General features: G+C 44.4%; 1 protein-coding gene and 1 long non-coding RNA gene across 2 annotated transcripts in view; both read right to left on the bottom strand.

Annotated features, from left to right (window-relative positions):
- Positions 1–646, bottom strand: part of LOC115205621 (uncharacterized) — a 649-nt gene extending 3 nt beyond the window's left edge. The window contains exons 1-2 of the long non-coding RNA XR_003880649.1: positions 197–646; positions 1–97 (exon numbers count right to left, since the gene is read on the bottom strand). The exon at positions 1–97 is cut by the window's left edge and continues 3 nt beyond it. This is a non-coding gene — a long non-coding RNA (uncharacterized LOC115205621). The remainder of the gene's footprint in view (positions 98–196) is intronic.
- A 7,254-nt stretch (positions 647–7,900) lies between these two features.
- Positions 7,901–15,000, bottom strand: part of LOC115206742 (teneurin-2-like) — a 166,905-nt gene continuing 159,805 nt past the window's right edge. Inside the window, exon 6 of the mRNA XM_029773949.1 lies at positions 7,901–8,037. Within this exon, the coding sequence (XP_029629809.1) occupies positions 7,901–8,037 (137 nt within the window). The remainder of the gene's footprint in view (positions 8,038–15,000) is intronic.

Here is a 15,000-nt window from a genome sequence, read left to right as displayed (position 1 = left end):
TCACATTTCCTCTCTTCTCTTTCTGTCTGTTTAGTGTAAATGCCCTGGATGAAAACATGCTGCTATAGACTCTCTGACTGACTCTGTGTCTCTCAACCTTACCTTGGGTTTAAACGCTGTGTCTCTCAACCTTACATTGGGTTTTAACGCTGTGTCTCTCAACCTTACCTTGGGTTTTAACGCTGTGTCTCTCAACCTTACCTTGGGTTTAAACGCTGTGTCTCTCAACCTTACATTGGGTTTTAACGCTGTGTCTCTCAACCTTACCTTGGGTTTAAAGGCTGTGTCTCTCAACCTTACCTTGGGTTTTAACGCTGTGTCTCTCAACCTTACCTTGGGTTTAAACGCTGTGTCTCTCAACCTTACCTTGGGTTTAAAGGCTGTGTCTCTCAACCTTACCTTGGGTTTAAAGGCTGTGTCTCTCAACCTTACCTTGGGTTTTAACGCTGTGTCTCTCAACCTTACCTTGGGTTTAAACGCTGTGTCTCTCAACCTTACATTGGGTTTTAACGCTGTGTCTCTCAACCTTACCTTGGGTTTTAACGCTGTGTCTCTCAACCTTACCTTGGGTTTAAACGCTGTGTCTCTCAACCTTACCTTGGGTTTTAACGCTGTGTCTCTCAACCTTACCTTGGGTTTAAACGCTGTGTCTCTCAACCTACCTTGGGTTTTAACGCTGTGTCTCTCAACCTTACCTTGGGTTTTAACGCTGTGTCTCTCAACCTTACCTTGGGTTTAACGCTGTGTCTCTCAACCTTACCTTGGGTTTTAACGCTGTGTCTCTCAACCTTACCTTGGGTTTTAACGCTGTGTCTCTCAACCTTACCTTGGGTTTAACGCTGTGTCTCTCAACCTTACCTTGGGTTTAAACGCTGTGTCTCTCAACCTTACCTTGGGTTTTAACGCTGTGTCTCTCAACCTTACCTTGGGTTTTAACGCTGTGTCTCTCAACCTTACCTTGGGTTTAAAGGCTGTGTCTCTCAACCTTACATTGGGTTTTAACGCTGTGTCTCTCAACCTTACCTTGGGTTTAAAGGCTGTGTCTCTCAACCTTACCTTGGGTTTTAACGCTGTGTCTCTCAACCTTACCTTGGGTTTAAACGCTGTGTCTCTCAACCTTACCTTGGGTTTAAAGGCTGTGTCTCTCAACCTTACCTTGGGTTTTAACGCTGTGTCTCTCAACCTTACCTTGGGTTTAAACGCTGTGTCTCTCAACCTTACCTGGGGTTAAAGGCTGTGTCTCTCAACCTTACCTTGGTTTTAATGCTGTGTCTCTCAACCTTACCTTGGGTTTTAACGCTGTGTCTCTCAACCTTACCTTGGGTTTAAACGCTGTGTCTCTCAACCTTACCTTGGGTTAAATTTATTAAGATTAGGCATCAACTCTCAATGGTTAAGGTTAGGGTTAAGTTTATTAAGATTAGGCATCAACTCTGAATGGTTAAGGTTAGGGTTAAGTTTATTAAGATTAGGCATCAACTCTGAATGGTTAAGGTTAGGATTAAGTTTATTAAGATTAGGCATCAACTCTGAATGGTTAAGGTTAGGATTAAGTTTATTAAGATTAGGCATCAACTCTGAATGGTTAAGGTTAGGGTTAAGTTTATTAAGATTAGGCATCAACTCTGAATGGTTAAGGTTAGGGTTAAGTTTATTAAGATTAGGCATCAACTCTGAATGGTTAAGGTTAGGGTTGAGGTTTGGGATAGGCTGAAAACAAAAATATCAAATACAACTTTCTATCACTGGATTCAAACTTGCAACCTCAGATGCTTACGCCCATCCATAACGCACCCCATCCATAACGCACTTAAAGGTAACAGCACTCACTGTTGCCCTTAGAGGCCGCTTGCCACGTCATCTCCCGACGTATTCTGACATGGACGGACGTTGAATACTGACTTGTATCCCAGATAACCTGACTGAATATACAGACTGGCTGTGTGGCGCTCAACCTTGGGTTTAAGAGGAATATACAATAGGGAACAGATTCATTCTTAGGTCAAAAGTGTGTGTGTGTGTGTGTGTGTGTTTCTGGGTAACATCAGTACCTCTGAACACCAGCAGGGGGAACTAGTGTCTGACAGAGAGAGAGAGAGAGAGAGAGAGAGAGAGAGAGAGAGAGAGAGAGAGAATGGAAGAGCAGAGGGAGAGAGATAGAATGGAGAGATGTTAGCTACTCTTGGAAAGGAGAGTGTGTGTGTATATATGTATGTGTGTGTATGAGCTAGAGTGTTTGTCTATCTATGTACAAAATGTTTCTCTTCAGTCCATCTCCTTTGTCTGAGCTAAGACCCTGGCAGGAAGCCAGTAGAGAGAGATAGAGGTGTATAGTATTTCCACTCTCCACCTGCTAAATGATTTATGAATGATGCATGATAAATCATCTGCTATTAAAACAATAATGGAATAATAATCATATTTCCTCTCCTCCTTTTCTCTCCCTCTCTCTTCTCCTCTAATGATAGACTGATGAGGGGCTGCTGGGTTTATGCCATCCATCTTTTCAATTAACATCGCTCTCTCCCCCTCCCTCTATCTCTCCCCCTCACTTTCACAGAGGGAGTACTCTTGACTCATTTGCAGTGTTTCCATGTGTTGTTTCTGTATCTACTCATCAACTATTAAACACACTTGTCAATCACAGGAGGGGGTCCTAACAGCATGACAGACCTCACGTGGACCACCCAGTGATATTATGAGAAAGAGAGAGATAATAATAGAGATGGTAGCATTCATTAGCAGTAATCCTAGTAACAAGTTCATTCTTCAGTGTAGATTCACACTGAGACTCACAGACAGACAGACAGACAGAGAGAAAGAAAGAAAGACAGACAGACAGAAAGAAAGAAAGAAAGAAAAAGAAAGAGAGAAAGAAAGAAAGAAAGAAAGAAAGAAAGAAAGAAAGAAAAAGAAAGAAAGAAAGAAAGAAAGAAAGAAAGAAAAAGAAAGAAAGAAAGAAAGAAAGAAAGAAAAAGAAAGAAAGAAAGAAAGAAAGAGAGAAAGAAAGAAAGAAAGAGAGAAAGAAAGAAAGAAAGAGAGAAAGAAAGAAAGAAAGAAAGAAAGAGAGAAAGAAAGAAAGAAAGAAAGAAAGAAAGAGAGAAAGAAAGAAAGAAAGAAAGAAAGGAAGAAAGAAAGAAAGAAAGAAAGAAAGAAAGAAAGAAAGAAAGAAAGAAAGAAAGAAAGAAAGAAAGGGAGGGAGGCATGATCAGAAGTTCTAACTGGTAATTGGTCACCATGGTTACCTGTTCTGATTTTCTGGCCGATGATGTCTATCATCAAGTGGTGTCTGTAGAGCCATCAGATTACCAATATTATCCTCCTCAATGAAGAGACTGGGCTGGTGTGTGTCCTTGCTCTCAGGGCCAACTCTCATACACAACACACAGACACGCACACACACACCATACACAAATGAATAACGCAACAAAAACACACTCAATTGTCCACTTATCTTTTCTAATCACATGCAAATCACAGCTGAACATGCCAGCCTCTTCAGTCAATTACAGTGAGGCCAGTGAATTAGAGAAGGACCGAAGCAGGGGAAACCTTGTAAATATTGAAAACACACACATAAATAACTTATGGTGTGAATGGCTGCAAGCTGGAGAACATCAGCTACCTGCTGTCAGCTAGCTGTCAATCAATCAAATGACTGTCAAGATACATACACACGTATCTAGACCGGCACACAGACACACGCACAGGCACACACACACCCACACGTATGTATGGTCCCTCAGTACGCACACAGCAGCATGCATTATCCCTCCATACACACAGAGAGACATCCCCCTACACAAATAGAGACATCCCCGTACACACAGAGAGACTCCCCCTACACAAATACAGACTCCCCCTACACACATAGAGACTCCCCCTACACACAGAGAGACATCCCCCTACACACAGAGAGACATCCCCGTACACACAGAGAGACTCCCCCTACACACAGAGAGACATACCCGTACACACAGAGAGACTCCCCCTACACAAATACAGACTCCCCCTACACACATAGAGACTCCCCCTACACACAGAGAGACATCCCCCTACACACAGAGAGACATCCCCGTACACACAGAGACTCCCCCTACACACAGAGAGACATACCCGTACACACAGAGAGACTCCCCCTACACACAGAGAGACCCCCTACACACAGAGAGACATACCCGTACACACATAGAGACTCCCCCTACACACAGAGAGACATACCCGTACACACATAGAGACTCCCCCTACACACAGAGAGACATCCCCCTACACACAGAGGGACTCCCCGTACACACAGAGAGACTCCCCCTACACACATAGAGACTCCCCCTACACACAGAGAGACTCCCCCTACACACAGAGAGACATACCCGTACACACAGAGAGACTCCCCGTACACACAGAGAGACTCCCCCTACACACAGAGAGACATACCCGTACACACAGAGACTCCCCCTACACACAGAGAGACTCCCCCTACACACAGAGAGACATACCCGTACACACAGAGAGACTCCCCATACACACAGAGAGACTCCCCTTACACACAGAGAGACATACCCGTACACACAGAGAGACTCCCCCTACACACAGAGAGACATACCCGTACACACAGAGAGACTCCCCCTACACACAGAGAGACTCCCCCTACACACAGAGAGACATACCCGTACACACAGAAAGACTCCCCCTACACACAGAGAGACTCCCCCTACACACAGAGAGACTCCCCCTACACACTGAGAGACATCCCCCTACACACAGAGAGACTCCCCCTACACACATAGAGACTCCCCGTACACACATAGAGACTCCCCCTACACACAGAGAGACTCCCCCTACACACAGAGAGACATCCCCCTACACACAGAGAGACTCCCCCTACACACAGAGAGACTCCCCTTACACACAGAGAGACATCCCCCTACACACATAGAGACTCCCCCTACACACAGAGAGACTCCCCCTACACACAGAGAGACTCCCCCTACACACAGAACATAACAACATCCCCTACACACAGAACATAACAACATCCCCTTACACACAGAACATAACAACATCCCCCTACACACAGAACATAACAACATCCCCCTACACACAGAACATAACAACATCCCCCTACACACAGAACATAACAACATCCCCCTACACACAGAACATAACAACATCCCCCTACACACAGAACATAACAACATCCCCCTACACACAGAACATAACAACATCCCCCTACACACAGAACATAACAACATCCTCCTACACACAGAACATAACAACATCCCCCTACACACAGAAGATAACAACATCCTCTTCCACACAGAACATAACAACATCCCCCTACACACAGAACATAACAACATCCCCCTACACACAGAACATAACAACATCCCCCTACACACAGAACATAACAACATCCCCCTACACACAGAACATAACAACATCCCCCTACACACAGAACATAACAACATCCCCCTACACACAGAACATAACAACATCCCCCTACACACAGAACATAACAACACCCCCCTACACACAGAACATAACAACATCCCCTACACACAGAACATAACAACATCCCCCTACACACAGAACATAACAACATCCCCCTACACACAGAACATAACAACATCCCCCTACACACAGAACATAACAACATCCCCCTACACACAGAACATAACAACACCCCCCTACACACAGAACATAACAACATCCCCCCTACACACAGAACATAACAACATCCCCCTACACACAGAACATAACAACATCCCCCTACACACAGAACATAACAACATCCCCCTACACACAGAACATAACAACACCCCCCTACACACAGAACATAACAACATCCCCCTACACACAGAACATAACAACATCCCCCTACACACAGAACATAACAACATCCCCCTACACACAGAACATAACAACACCCCCCTACACACAGAACATAACAACATCCCCCTACACACAGAACATAACAACATCCCCCTACACACAGAACATAACAACATCCCCCTACACACAGAACATAACAACATCCCCCTACACACAGAACATAACAACACCCCCCTACACACAGAACATAACAACATCCCCCTACACACAGAACATAACAACATCCCCCTACACACAGAACATAACAACATCCCCCTACACACAGAACATAACAACATCCCCCTACACACAGAACATAACAACATCCCCTACACAATACTGCACATTTCATCTCCAATCTCCGGGGTCATCTCTGGAGTATGTCCTTCAAACACAGCATCAGGGGAGAGAGCACTGGGCTAAATGTCCGTGAGAGAAAGTCTCAAGTTTTAAAGCCCCTAGGTTGTGTGTGTCTGTATATGTGTGTGTGTGCGTGTGCGTGTGTGTGAGAGCAGAGTGGTACTGTGAGACCAGGGATTCGCTCCGGCAGGCTCAGCCAAGAGATCCGTGCCTTGCTCCATTACGCTAACACCAGGGGAATGCACCAAGGATCTTACCTGTCTCATGAGCGTGAGAGAGGGTCTTCGACCTCCCAATGTTGCCTGAGTGATGCATCATTCCTTTGCAGATCTGTCTGTCCTTTATCCTTCTCTCCTCCTCTCCTCTGCTTCTCTCCTCTCCACAATCCTCTCCTCCTCTCCACCCTCCTCTCCTCCTCTCCACCCTCCTCTCCTCTCCTTCTCTTCTCCTCTCCTCCACTTCTCTCCTCTTGTCTAATATTTAGTCCTCACCAGTCTTTCCTCTTCTCTTCTCAGTCCTGACTTCTCCTCTCCTCTTGTCCTTTTAATCTCCCTCCTTTTCCATTAAACACAATCCAACAGCGGAGCGCGAGAGTAGAGAGCCAACACACACTCACACACACCCCTGATCTCACACACACGCAACCTGGGCTAGTCAGCCCTCCGCTGCCTGCAAGCCCTGAGATCAGGGGGAGAGATCTCTGTCTCTGCTACACTCCTCCTCTCCTCTCCTCTTTTTGTCCTCTATTCCCTTGTTTCATTTTCTCCCTCCTTTTCTCAGTCCTACTCCGAGAGGAAAGACATGGATGGATGCTGAGGCAAAGAAAGAGAACCATTCAATCTCTCCTAGGAGAAGAGATGGAGAGAGGGAGCTTCATCCTCTGTGTGCACATGGCTGAGACTGGTAGCAGACTTCGCTAGCGTCGCAGAGAGAGGGAGAGAAAGAGAGGGGGGGGCAAGTGAGCAAGAGAGCGCATACGAGAGAGAGAGAGGGTGGTGGAGTGAGAATGTGTGAGGGAGAAAGAAAGGCAACAAGAAGGGTTGGGTGAACGGGATAAGAGAGAGCGCGAAAGAGCAAGACAGAGGGGCAAATCATTGGAATGTGACAAAGCGTGTTCATCAAAGACAGATGAGATAGAAAGGAGAGAGAGAGATTGAGGGATGAGAGGAGAGCTGGAAATGAGACAAGGAGGAATGGATGAGAGGAAAGCAGAAAAGGAGAGAGCGAGGGTGGAGCAAAGAGAGGGAGAGCAAAAGAGAGGGGGAAAAGAAAAGAGGGTCCAGGAGGAAAAAGGAGAGAGGGATAACATGAGGGATGAGAGAGGAGAGAGAGGGAGGGCAGAGGACACTGCGGCTATCTAGCAGTCAGACAGACAGCTCATAGAGTGTCTGGATCCACAGCTCATAGAGTGTCTAGATCCACAGCTCATAGAGTGTCTGGATCCACAGCTCATAGAGTGTCTAGATCCACAGCTCATAGAGTGTCTGGATCCACAGCTCATAGAGTGTCTAGATCCACAGCTCATAGAGTGTCTGGATCCACAGCTCATAGAGTGTCTAGATCCACAGCTCATATAGTGTGTCTGGATCCACAGCTCATAGAGTGTCTAGATCCACAGCTCATATAGTGTGTCTGGATCCACAGCTCATAGAGTGTCTAGATCCACAGCTCATATAGTGTGTCTGGATCCACAGCTCATAGAGTGTCTGGATCCACAGCTCATAGAGAGTGTCTGGATCCACAGCTCATAGAGAGTCTGGATCCACAGCTCATAGAGTGTCTGGATCCACAGCTCATAGAGAGTGTCTGGATCCACAGCTCATAGAGAGTGTCTGGATCCACAGCTCATAGAGTAACATACTGTAGAGGGAACCCAGGCAGGCAGAAGGCTTGGTGCATGAGCTACCACTATAAACAGACACATACTAGTCCCTCCGTTTTACCACCTACAGACCACACCTCTCTGTACAAATCAATTCAATCAACACTTTATTGCCAATGGACAGTGGTTGATAGGAGACTGTCCTCTTGCTCCTTTGTCCTGTACTACAGGTGCCAGGTGGCTGCACCTCTCTCTGTGTCCAGTAGAGGGCAGAGTGCAGGAGATCACGTCGCCAGCTAACAGACAGACGTGTGAGTGTGATATCATGGTTTACAGCAGATTTAGAGCTGTAAGGTGTGGTGCAGTGACGGTTGGTGCCGTGTAAGATGAAGGAAGACAATAGGTTTTTTTAATGAGCATGGCCTTATTTCTATTAAAGCATATTGGATGACTGTCATTCACATTCTATTCACCCAGTTCAATGTGACATCGATAGGTTTAGGCTACTACATGATACTCTAATTTTCCCTATACCCACCATGAGGTTGCTCTGGAAGTTGTTAAATTTACTGTATACGTATATGGAAAGGGGTGAGAACCATGAGCCTCCAAGTGCTGTGTGCTGCCATCCTGTCAGAAGGTAAGTCCCATGATGGTAGTGACTGCCCATTAATGCTGGTCACTTATTAACCATCATTCATTCACATTACTTGGCCTGGTCACAGACAATGATGAGACAGCTTATAGGGAGGAGTTCAGAGACCTGGCAGTGTGGTACCAGGACAACAACCTCTCCCTCAACGTGATCAAGACAAAGGAGATGATTGTGGACTACAGGAAAAGGAGGGCCAAACACGCCCCCTTTCACGGTGCTGAAGTGGAGCGGGTCGAGAGTTTCAAGTTCCTTGGTGTCCACATCACCAACAAACTATCATGGTCCAAACACACCAAGACAGTCGTGAAGAGGGTACGACAACACCTTTTCCCCCTCAGGAGACTGAAAAGATTTGGCATGGGTCCCCAGATCCTCAAAAAGCTCTACAGCTGCACCACCGAGAGCGTCCTGACCATTTGCATCACCGCCTGGTATGGCAACTGCTCGGCATCCGACCGTAAGGCGCTACAGAGGGTTGTGCGTACAGTCCAGTACATCACTGGGGCCAAGCTTCCTGCCATCCATATACTAGGCAGTGTCAGAGGAAGGCCCAAAAACTCCAATCACCCAAGTCATAGACTCTTCTCTCTGCTTCACACGGCAAGCTTTAGCGGAGCGCCAAGTCTAGGTCCAGCAGTCTCCTTAACAGCTTCTACCGCCAAGCTATAAGATTGCTGAACAATTAATCAAATGGCCACCCGGACCATTTTTACATTGACCCCCCCCCCCCCCCATTTGTTTTTACACTGCTGCTACTCGCTGTTTATTATCTATGTTTAGTCACTTTACCCCTACCTACATGTACAAATTACCTCCACTAACCTGTACCCCCGCACACTGACGCGGTACCCCCTGTATATAGCGTTGTTATTTTATTGTGTTAATTAAAATGTTTTACCTTAGTTTATTTGTTAAATATTTTCTTAACTCATTGTTGGTTAACCTGTTTAGGATAGGGGGCAGTATTTTCACGTCCGGATAAAAAAACGTACCCGATTTAATCTGGTTATTACTCCTGCCCAGAAACTAGAATATGCATATAATTATTTGATTTGGATAGAAAACACCCTAAAGTTTCTAAAACTGTTTGCATGGTGTCTGTGAGTATAACAGAACTCATATGGCAGGCCAAAACCTGAGAAGATTCTATATGGGAAGTGCCCTGTCTGACCATTTCTTGGCCTTCTATAGCCTCTTTATCAAAAATAGAGGATCTCTGCTGTAACGTGACATTTTCTAAGGCTCCCATAGGCTGTCAGAAGGCGCCAGAATGGGGAATGATAACTCTGCAGTCCCTGGGCGAAAAACAGTAGGGCTTTTGGAAAGTGGTCGTTCTGAGAACAATGACACTGGTGTGCGCATGCATGTGAAGTCTCCATTTTCTATTTTCAGTGTTTGAACGAAAACAAGGTCTCCCGGTTGGAATATTATTGCTATTTTACGAGAAAAATCGCATAAAAATTGATTTTAAACAGTGTTTGACATGCTTCGAAGTACGGTAATGGAATATTTTGAAATGTTTTGTCACGATACGCGCCGGCGCGTCACCCTTCGGATAGTGTCTTGAACGCAAGAACAAAACACAGCTATTTGGATATAACTATGGATTATTTGGAACCAAAACAACATTGGGTGTTGAAGTAGAAGTCCTGGGAGTGCATTCTGACGAAGAACAGCAAAGGTAATCCAATTTTTCTTATAGTGAATCTGAGTTTGGTGAGTGCCAAACTTGGTGGGTGTCAAAATAGCTAGCCATGATGGCCGGGCTATCTACTCAGAATATTGCAAACTGTGCTTTCACCGAAAAACTATTTTAAAATCGGACACCGCGATTGCATAAAGGAGTTCTGTATCTATAATTCTTAAAATAATTGTAAAGTTTTTTGTGAACGTTTATCGTGAGTAATTTAGTAAATTCACCGGAAGTGTTTCGGTGGGAATGCTAGTTCTGAACGTCACATGCTAATGTAAAAAGCTGTTTTTTTATATAAATATGAACTTGATTGAACAAAACATGCATGTATTGTATAACATAATGTCCTAGGGGTGTCATCTGATGAAGATCATCAAAGGTTAGTGCTGCATTTAGCTGTGGTTTGGATTTATGTGACATTATATGCTAGCTTGAAAAATGGGTGTCTGATTATTTCTGGCTGGGTACTCTGCTGACATAATCTAATGTTTTGCTTTCGTTGTAAAGCCTTTTTGAAATCGGACAGTGTGGTTAGATAAAGGAGAGTCTTGTCTTTAAAATGGTGTAAAATAGTCATATGTTTGAAAAATTGAAGTTTTGGGATTTTTGAGGTGTTTGTAATTCTATCATTGGATATTGGCGAGGCGTTCCGCTAGCGGAACATCTAGATGTAAGAGGTTTTAAGGGCTTGTAAGTAAGCATTTCACGGTAAGGTCTACACCTGTTGTATTCGGCGCATGTGACAAATAACATTTGATTTGATTCCTTTAATAAAATATTTCAGATGTTGTGTATATGACATTTGTTTTATTTGCTGACTTCATTATTTAGTTCCAAGTCATCATCTCATCTCTATACATCTGCCTAAGCTGTCTGACAAAATCACTATTTTTGAATTTCTTCAAAGTAAATAAGGCATACTTTTATTACTGCTGAACAGCAGCTATCAAACACTTCTTAGAACATGTATTTTCAGGTAGAGATACCTCGCAAAGCAAATGCTCTCTATCCCTCTCCATCTCTATCTCTCCATGTCTGTCCCACACAGACCGGACAAGTAGATGCATAATGCATTATGGTCATTGTAGGTAATTACTACGTTTTCTGCATTAAACTACTTCATGACCAGTGAAGTATGAAAATGTATAAAAAATAAAAGGATAAAAGCATCTGCTAAATGACCTAAATGTAATGTACAGTACCAGTCAAAAGTTTGGACAAACCTACTCATTTAAGGATTTTTCTTTATTTTGACTATTTTCTACATTGTAGAGTAATAGTGAAGACATCAACACTATGAAATAACACATATGGAATCATGTTGTAACCAAAAAAGTGTTAACCTCCCTGGACAAGGGAGGTTAATTTGACACCCACCAAGTTTGGTACTCACAAAACTCAGATTTACTATAAGAAAAACTGGATTACCTTTGCTGTTCTTCGTCAGAATGCACTCCCAGGACTTCTACTTCAACAACAAATGTTGTTTTGGTTCCAAATAATCCATAGTTATATTGAAATACCTCCGTTTTGTTCGTGCGTTCAGGTCAGTATCCGAAGGGTGACGCGCGAGCGCATTTCGTGACAAAAAATGTCAAAATATTCCATTACCATACTTTGAAGCATGTCAAACGCTATTTAAAATCAATTTTTATGCTATTTTTCTCGCAAAATAGCGATAATATTCCAACCGGGCGACGTTATATTCATTCAAAGGCTGAAAGAAAAAAATTGAGAACTCACATGAACGCGCATCTCCAGTGACACTGTTCTCAGCCTGACCACTCACAAAATCTCCTGCTGTTTTTCGCCCAGAGACTGGAGAGACGTCATTCCACTTTCTGGCGCCTTCTGAGAGCCAATGGAAGTCTTAGAAAATGTCACGTTACAGCAGAGATGCTGTATTTTTGATAGAGATGCCACAGAAGGAGAACAAATTGTCAGACAGGGCACTTCCTATATGGAATCTTCTCAGGTTTGGGCCTGCCATATGAGTTCTGTTATACTCACAGACACCATTCAAACAGTTTTAGAAACTTTAGAGTGTTTTCTATCCAAATCTACTAATTATATGCATATTCCCATTTCTGGGCAAGAGTAGTAACCAGTTTAAATCGGGTATGTTTTTTATCCGGCCGTGCAAATACTGCCCCCTAGCCCCAACAGGTTAAACAAATCTAAATATATTTTATAATTGAGATTCTTCAAAGTAGCCACCCTTTGCCTTGATGACAGCTTTGCACACTCTTGCCATTTTCTCAACCAGCATCATGAGGTATTCACCTGGAATGTATTTCAATGAACAGGTGTGCCTTGTTAAAAGTTAATTTGTGGAATTGATTTCCTTCTTCATGCGTTTGAGCCAATCAGTTGTGTTGTGAAAAGGTGGGGTGGTTTACAGAAGACAGGCCTATTTGGTAAAAGACCAAGTCCATATTATGGCAAGAACAGCTCAAATAAGCAAAGAGAATGACAATCCATCGTTGCATTAAGACATGAAGGTCAGTCAATACGGAAAATTTTAAGAACTTTCAAAGTTTCTTCTAGTGCAGTCGCAAAAACCATCAAGCACTATGATGAAACTGGCTCTCATGAGGACTTTCACGGGAAAGGAAGACCCAGAGTTACCTCTGCTGCAGAGGATACGTTCATTAGTGTTACCAGCCTCAGAAATTGCAGCCCAAATAAATGCTTCACAGAGTTCAAGTAACAGACACATCTCAACATCAACTATTCAGAGGAGACTGCGTGAATCAGGCCATCATGGTTGAATTGCTGGAAAGAAAGGACACCAATAATAAGAAGAGACTTGTTTGGGCCAAGAAACACGAGCGTGGGACTGATGAGTCCAAATTTGAGATTTTTGGCTTTTGTGAGATGCAGGGTAGGTGAACGGATGATCTTCGCATGTGTGGTTCCCACCGTGAAGCATAGAGGTGTGATGGTCTGGGGTGCTTTGCTGGTGAAGCTGTCTGTGATTTATTTAGAATTCAAGGCACACTTAACCAGCATGGCTACAACAGGAGAGGAGAGGAGAGGAGAGGTGCTCAGCTTTCTATAGGGTCCTGCTACTATTCATCGTGATAAAGAAGTCATCTGAGACACTAACAAATTGCTTTTCTTGACAACACCTTGTAGTACTCAGTCATGTACACATACACAGTCAGCCATGTACACATACACAGTCAGTCATGTACACATACACAGTCAGTCATGTACACATACACAGTCAGTCATGTACACATACACAGTCAGTCATGTACACATACACAGGCACAAGCGGGTAGTGACACATCAGTCTGGTGTAGGAACGTACAGTGTGGTGTAGGAACGTACAGTGTGGTGTAGGAACGTACAGTCTGATGTAGGAACGTACAGTCTGATGTAGGAACGTACAGTCTGGTGTAGGAACGTACAGTCTAATGTAGGAACGTACAGTCTGGTGTAGGAACGTACAGTGTGGTGTAGGAACGTACAGTGTGGTGTAGGAACGTACAGTCTGATGTAGGAATGTACAGTCTGGTGTCGGAACGTACAGTGTGGTGTAGGAACGTACAGTCTGATGTAGGAATGTACAGTCTGGTGTAGGAACGTACAGTGTGGTGTAGGAACGTACAGTCTGATGTAGGAACGTACAGTGTGGTGTAGGAACGTACAGTCTGGTGTAGGAACGTACAGTCTGGTGTAGGAACGTACAGTCTGGTGTAGGAACGTACAGTGTGGTGTAGGAACGTACAGTCTGGTATAGGAACGTACAGTCTGGTGTAGGAATTACAGTCTGGTGTAGGAACGTACAGTCTGATGTAGGAACGTACAGTCTGGTGTAGGAACGTACAGTCTGGTGTAGGAACGTACAGTGCAGTGTAGGAACGTACAGTCTGGTGTAGGAACGTACAGTCTGGTGTAGGAATGTACAGTCTGATGTAGGAACGTACAGTCTGGTGTAGGAACGTACAGTCTGATGTAGGAACGTACAGTCTGGTGTAGGAACGTACAGTCTGGTGTAGGAACGTACAGTCTGATGTAGGAACGTACAGTCTGGTGTAGGAACGTATAGTCTGGTGTAGGAACGTACAGTCTGGTGTAGGAACGTACAGTCTGATGTAGGAACGTACAGTCTGGTGTAGGAACGTACAGTCTGGTGTAGGAACGTACAGTCTGATGTAGGAACGTACAGTCTGGTGTAGGAACGTATAGTCTGGTGTAGGAACGTACAGTCTGGTGTAGGAACGTACAGTCTGATGTAGGAACGTACAGTCTGGTGTAGGAACGTACAGTGTGGTGAAGGAACGTACAGTGTGGTGAAGGAACGTACAGTCTGATGTAGGAACGTACAGTGTGGTGAAGGAACGTACAGTGTGGTGAAGGAACGTACAGTCTGGTGTAGGAACGTACAGTCTGGTGTAGGAACGTACAGTCTGGTGTAGGAACGTACAGTCTGATGTCGGAACGAGTAGAAGGAGCGAATAAAAAGTTCAGCTAGAGAGAGAACGTAGAGAAAAAAGGAAGAGGAAGTAGAAGATCTGCCTGGTTGGAGATAAGTGTAAAATCAATTCACTAGAGAGGACGGAGCGCCTCTCCCCCTCACTCACCTTCCTG

This window comes from Salmo trutta, chromosome 13 (assembly GCF_901001165.1).
Source record: "Salmo trutta chromosome 13, fSalTru1.1, whole genome shotgun sequence".
Lineage (NCBI taxonomy): Eukaryota > Metazoa > Chordata > Actinopteri > Salmoniformes > Salmonidae > Salmo > Salmo trutta.
The sequence above is the reverse complement of the archived record's forward strand: the minus strand, read 5'-3'. Positions and strand labels throughout refer to the sequence as shown.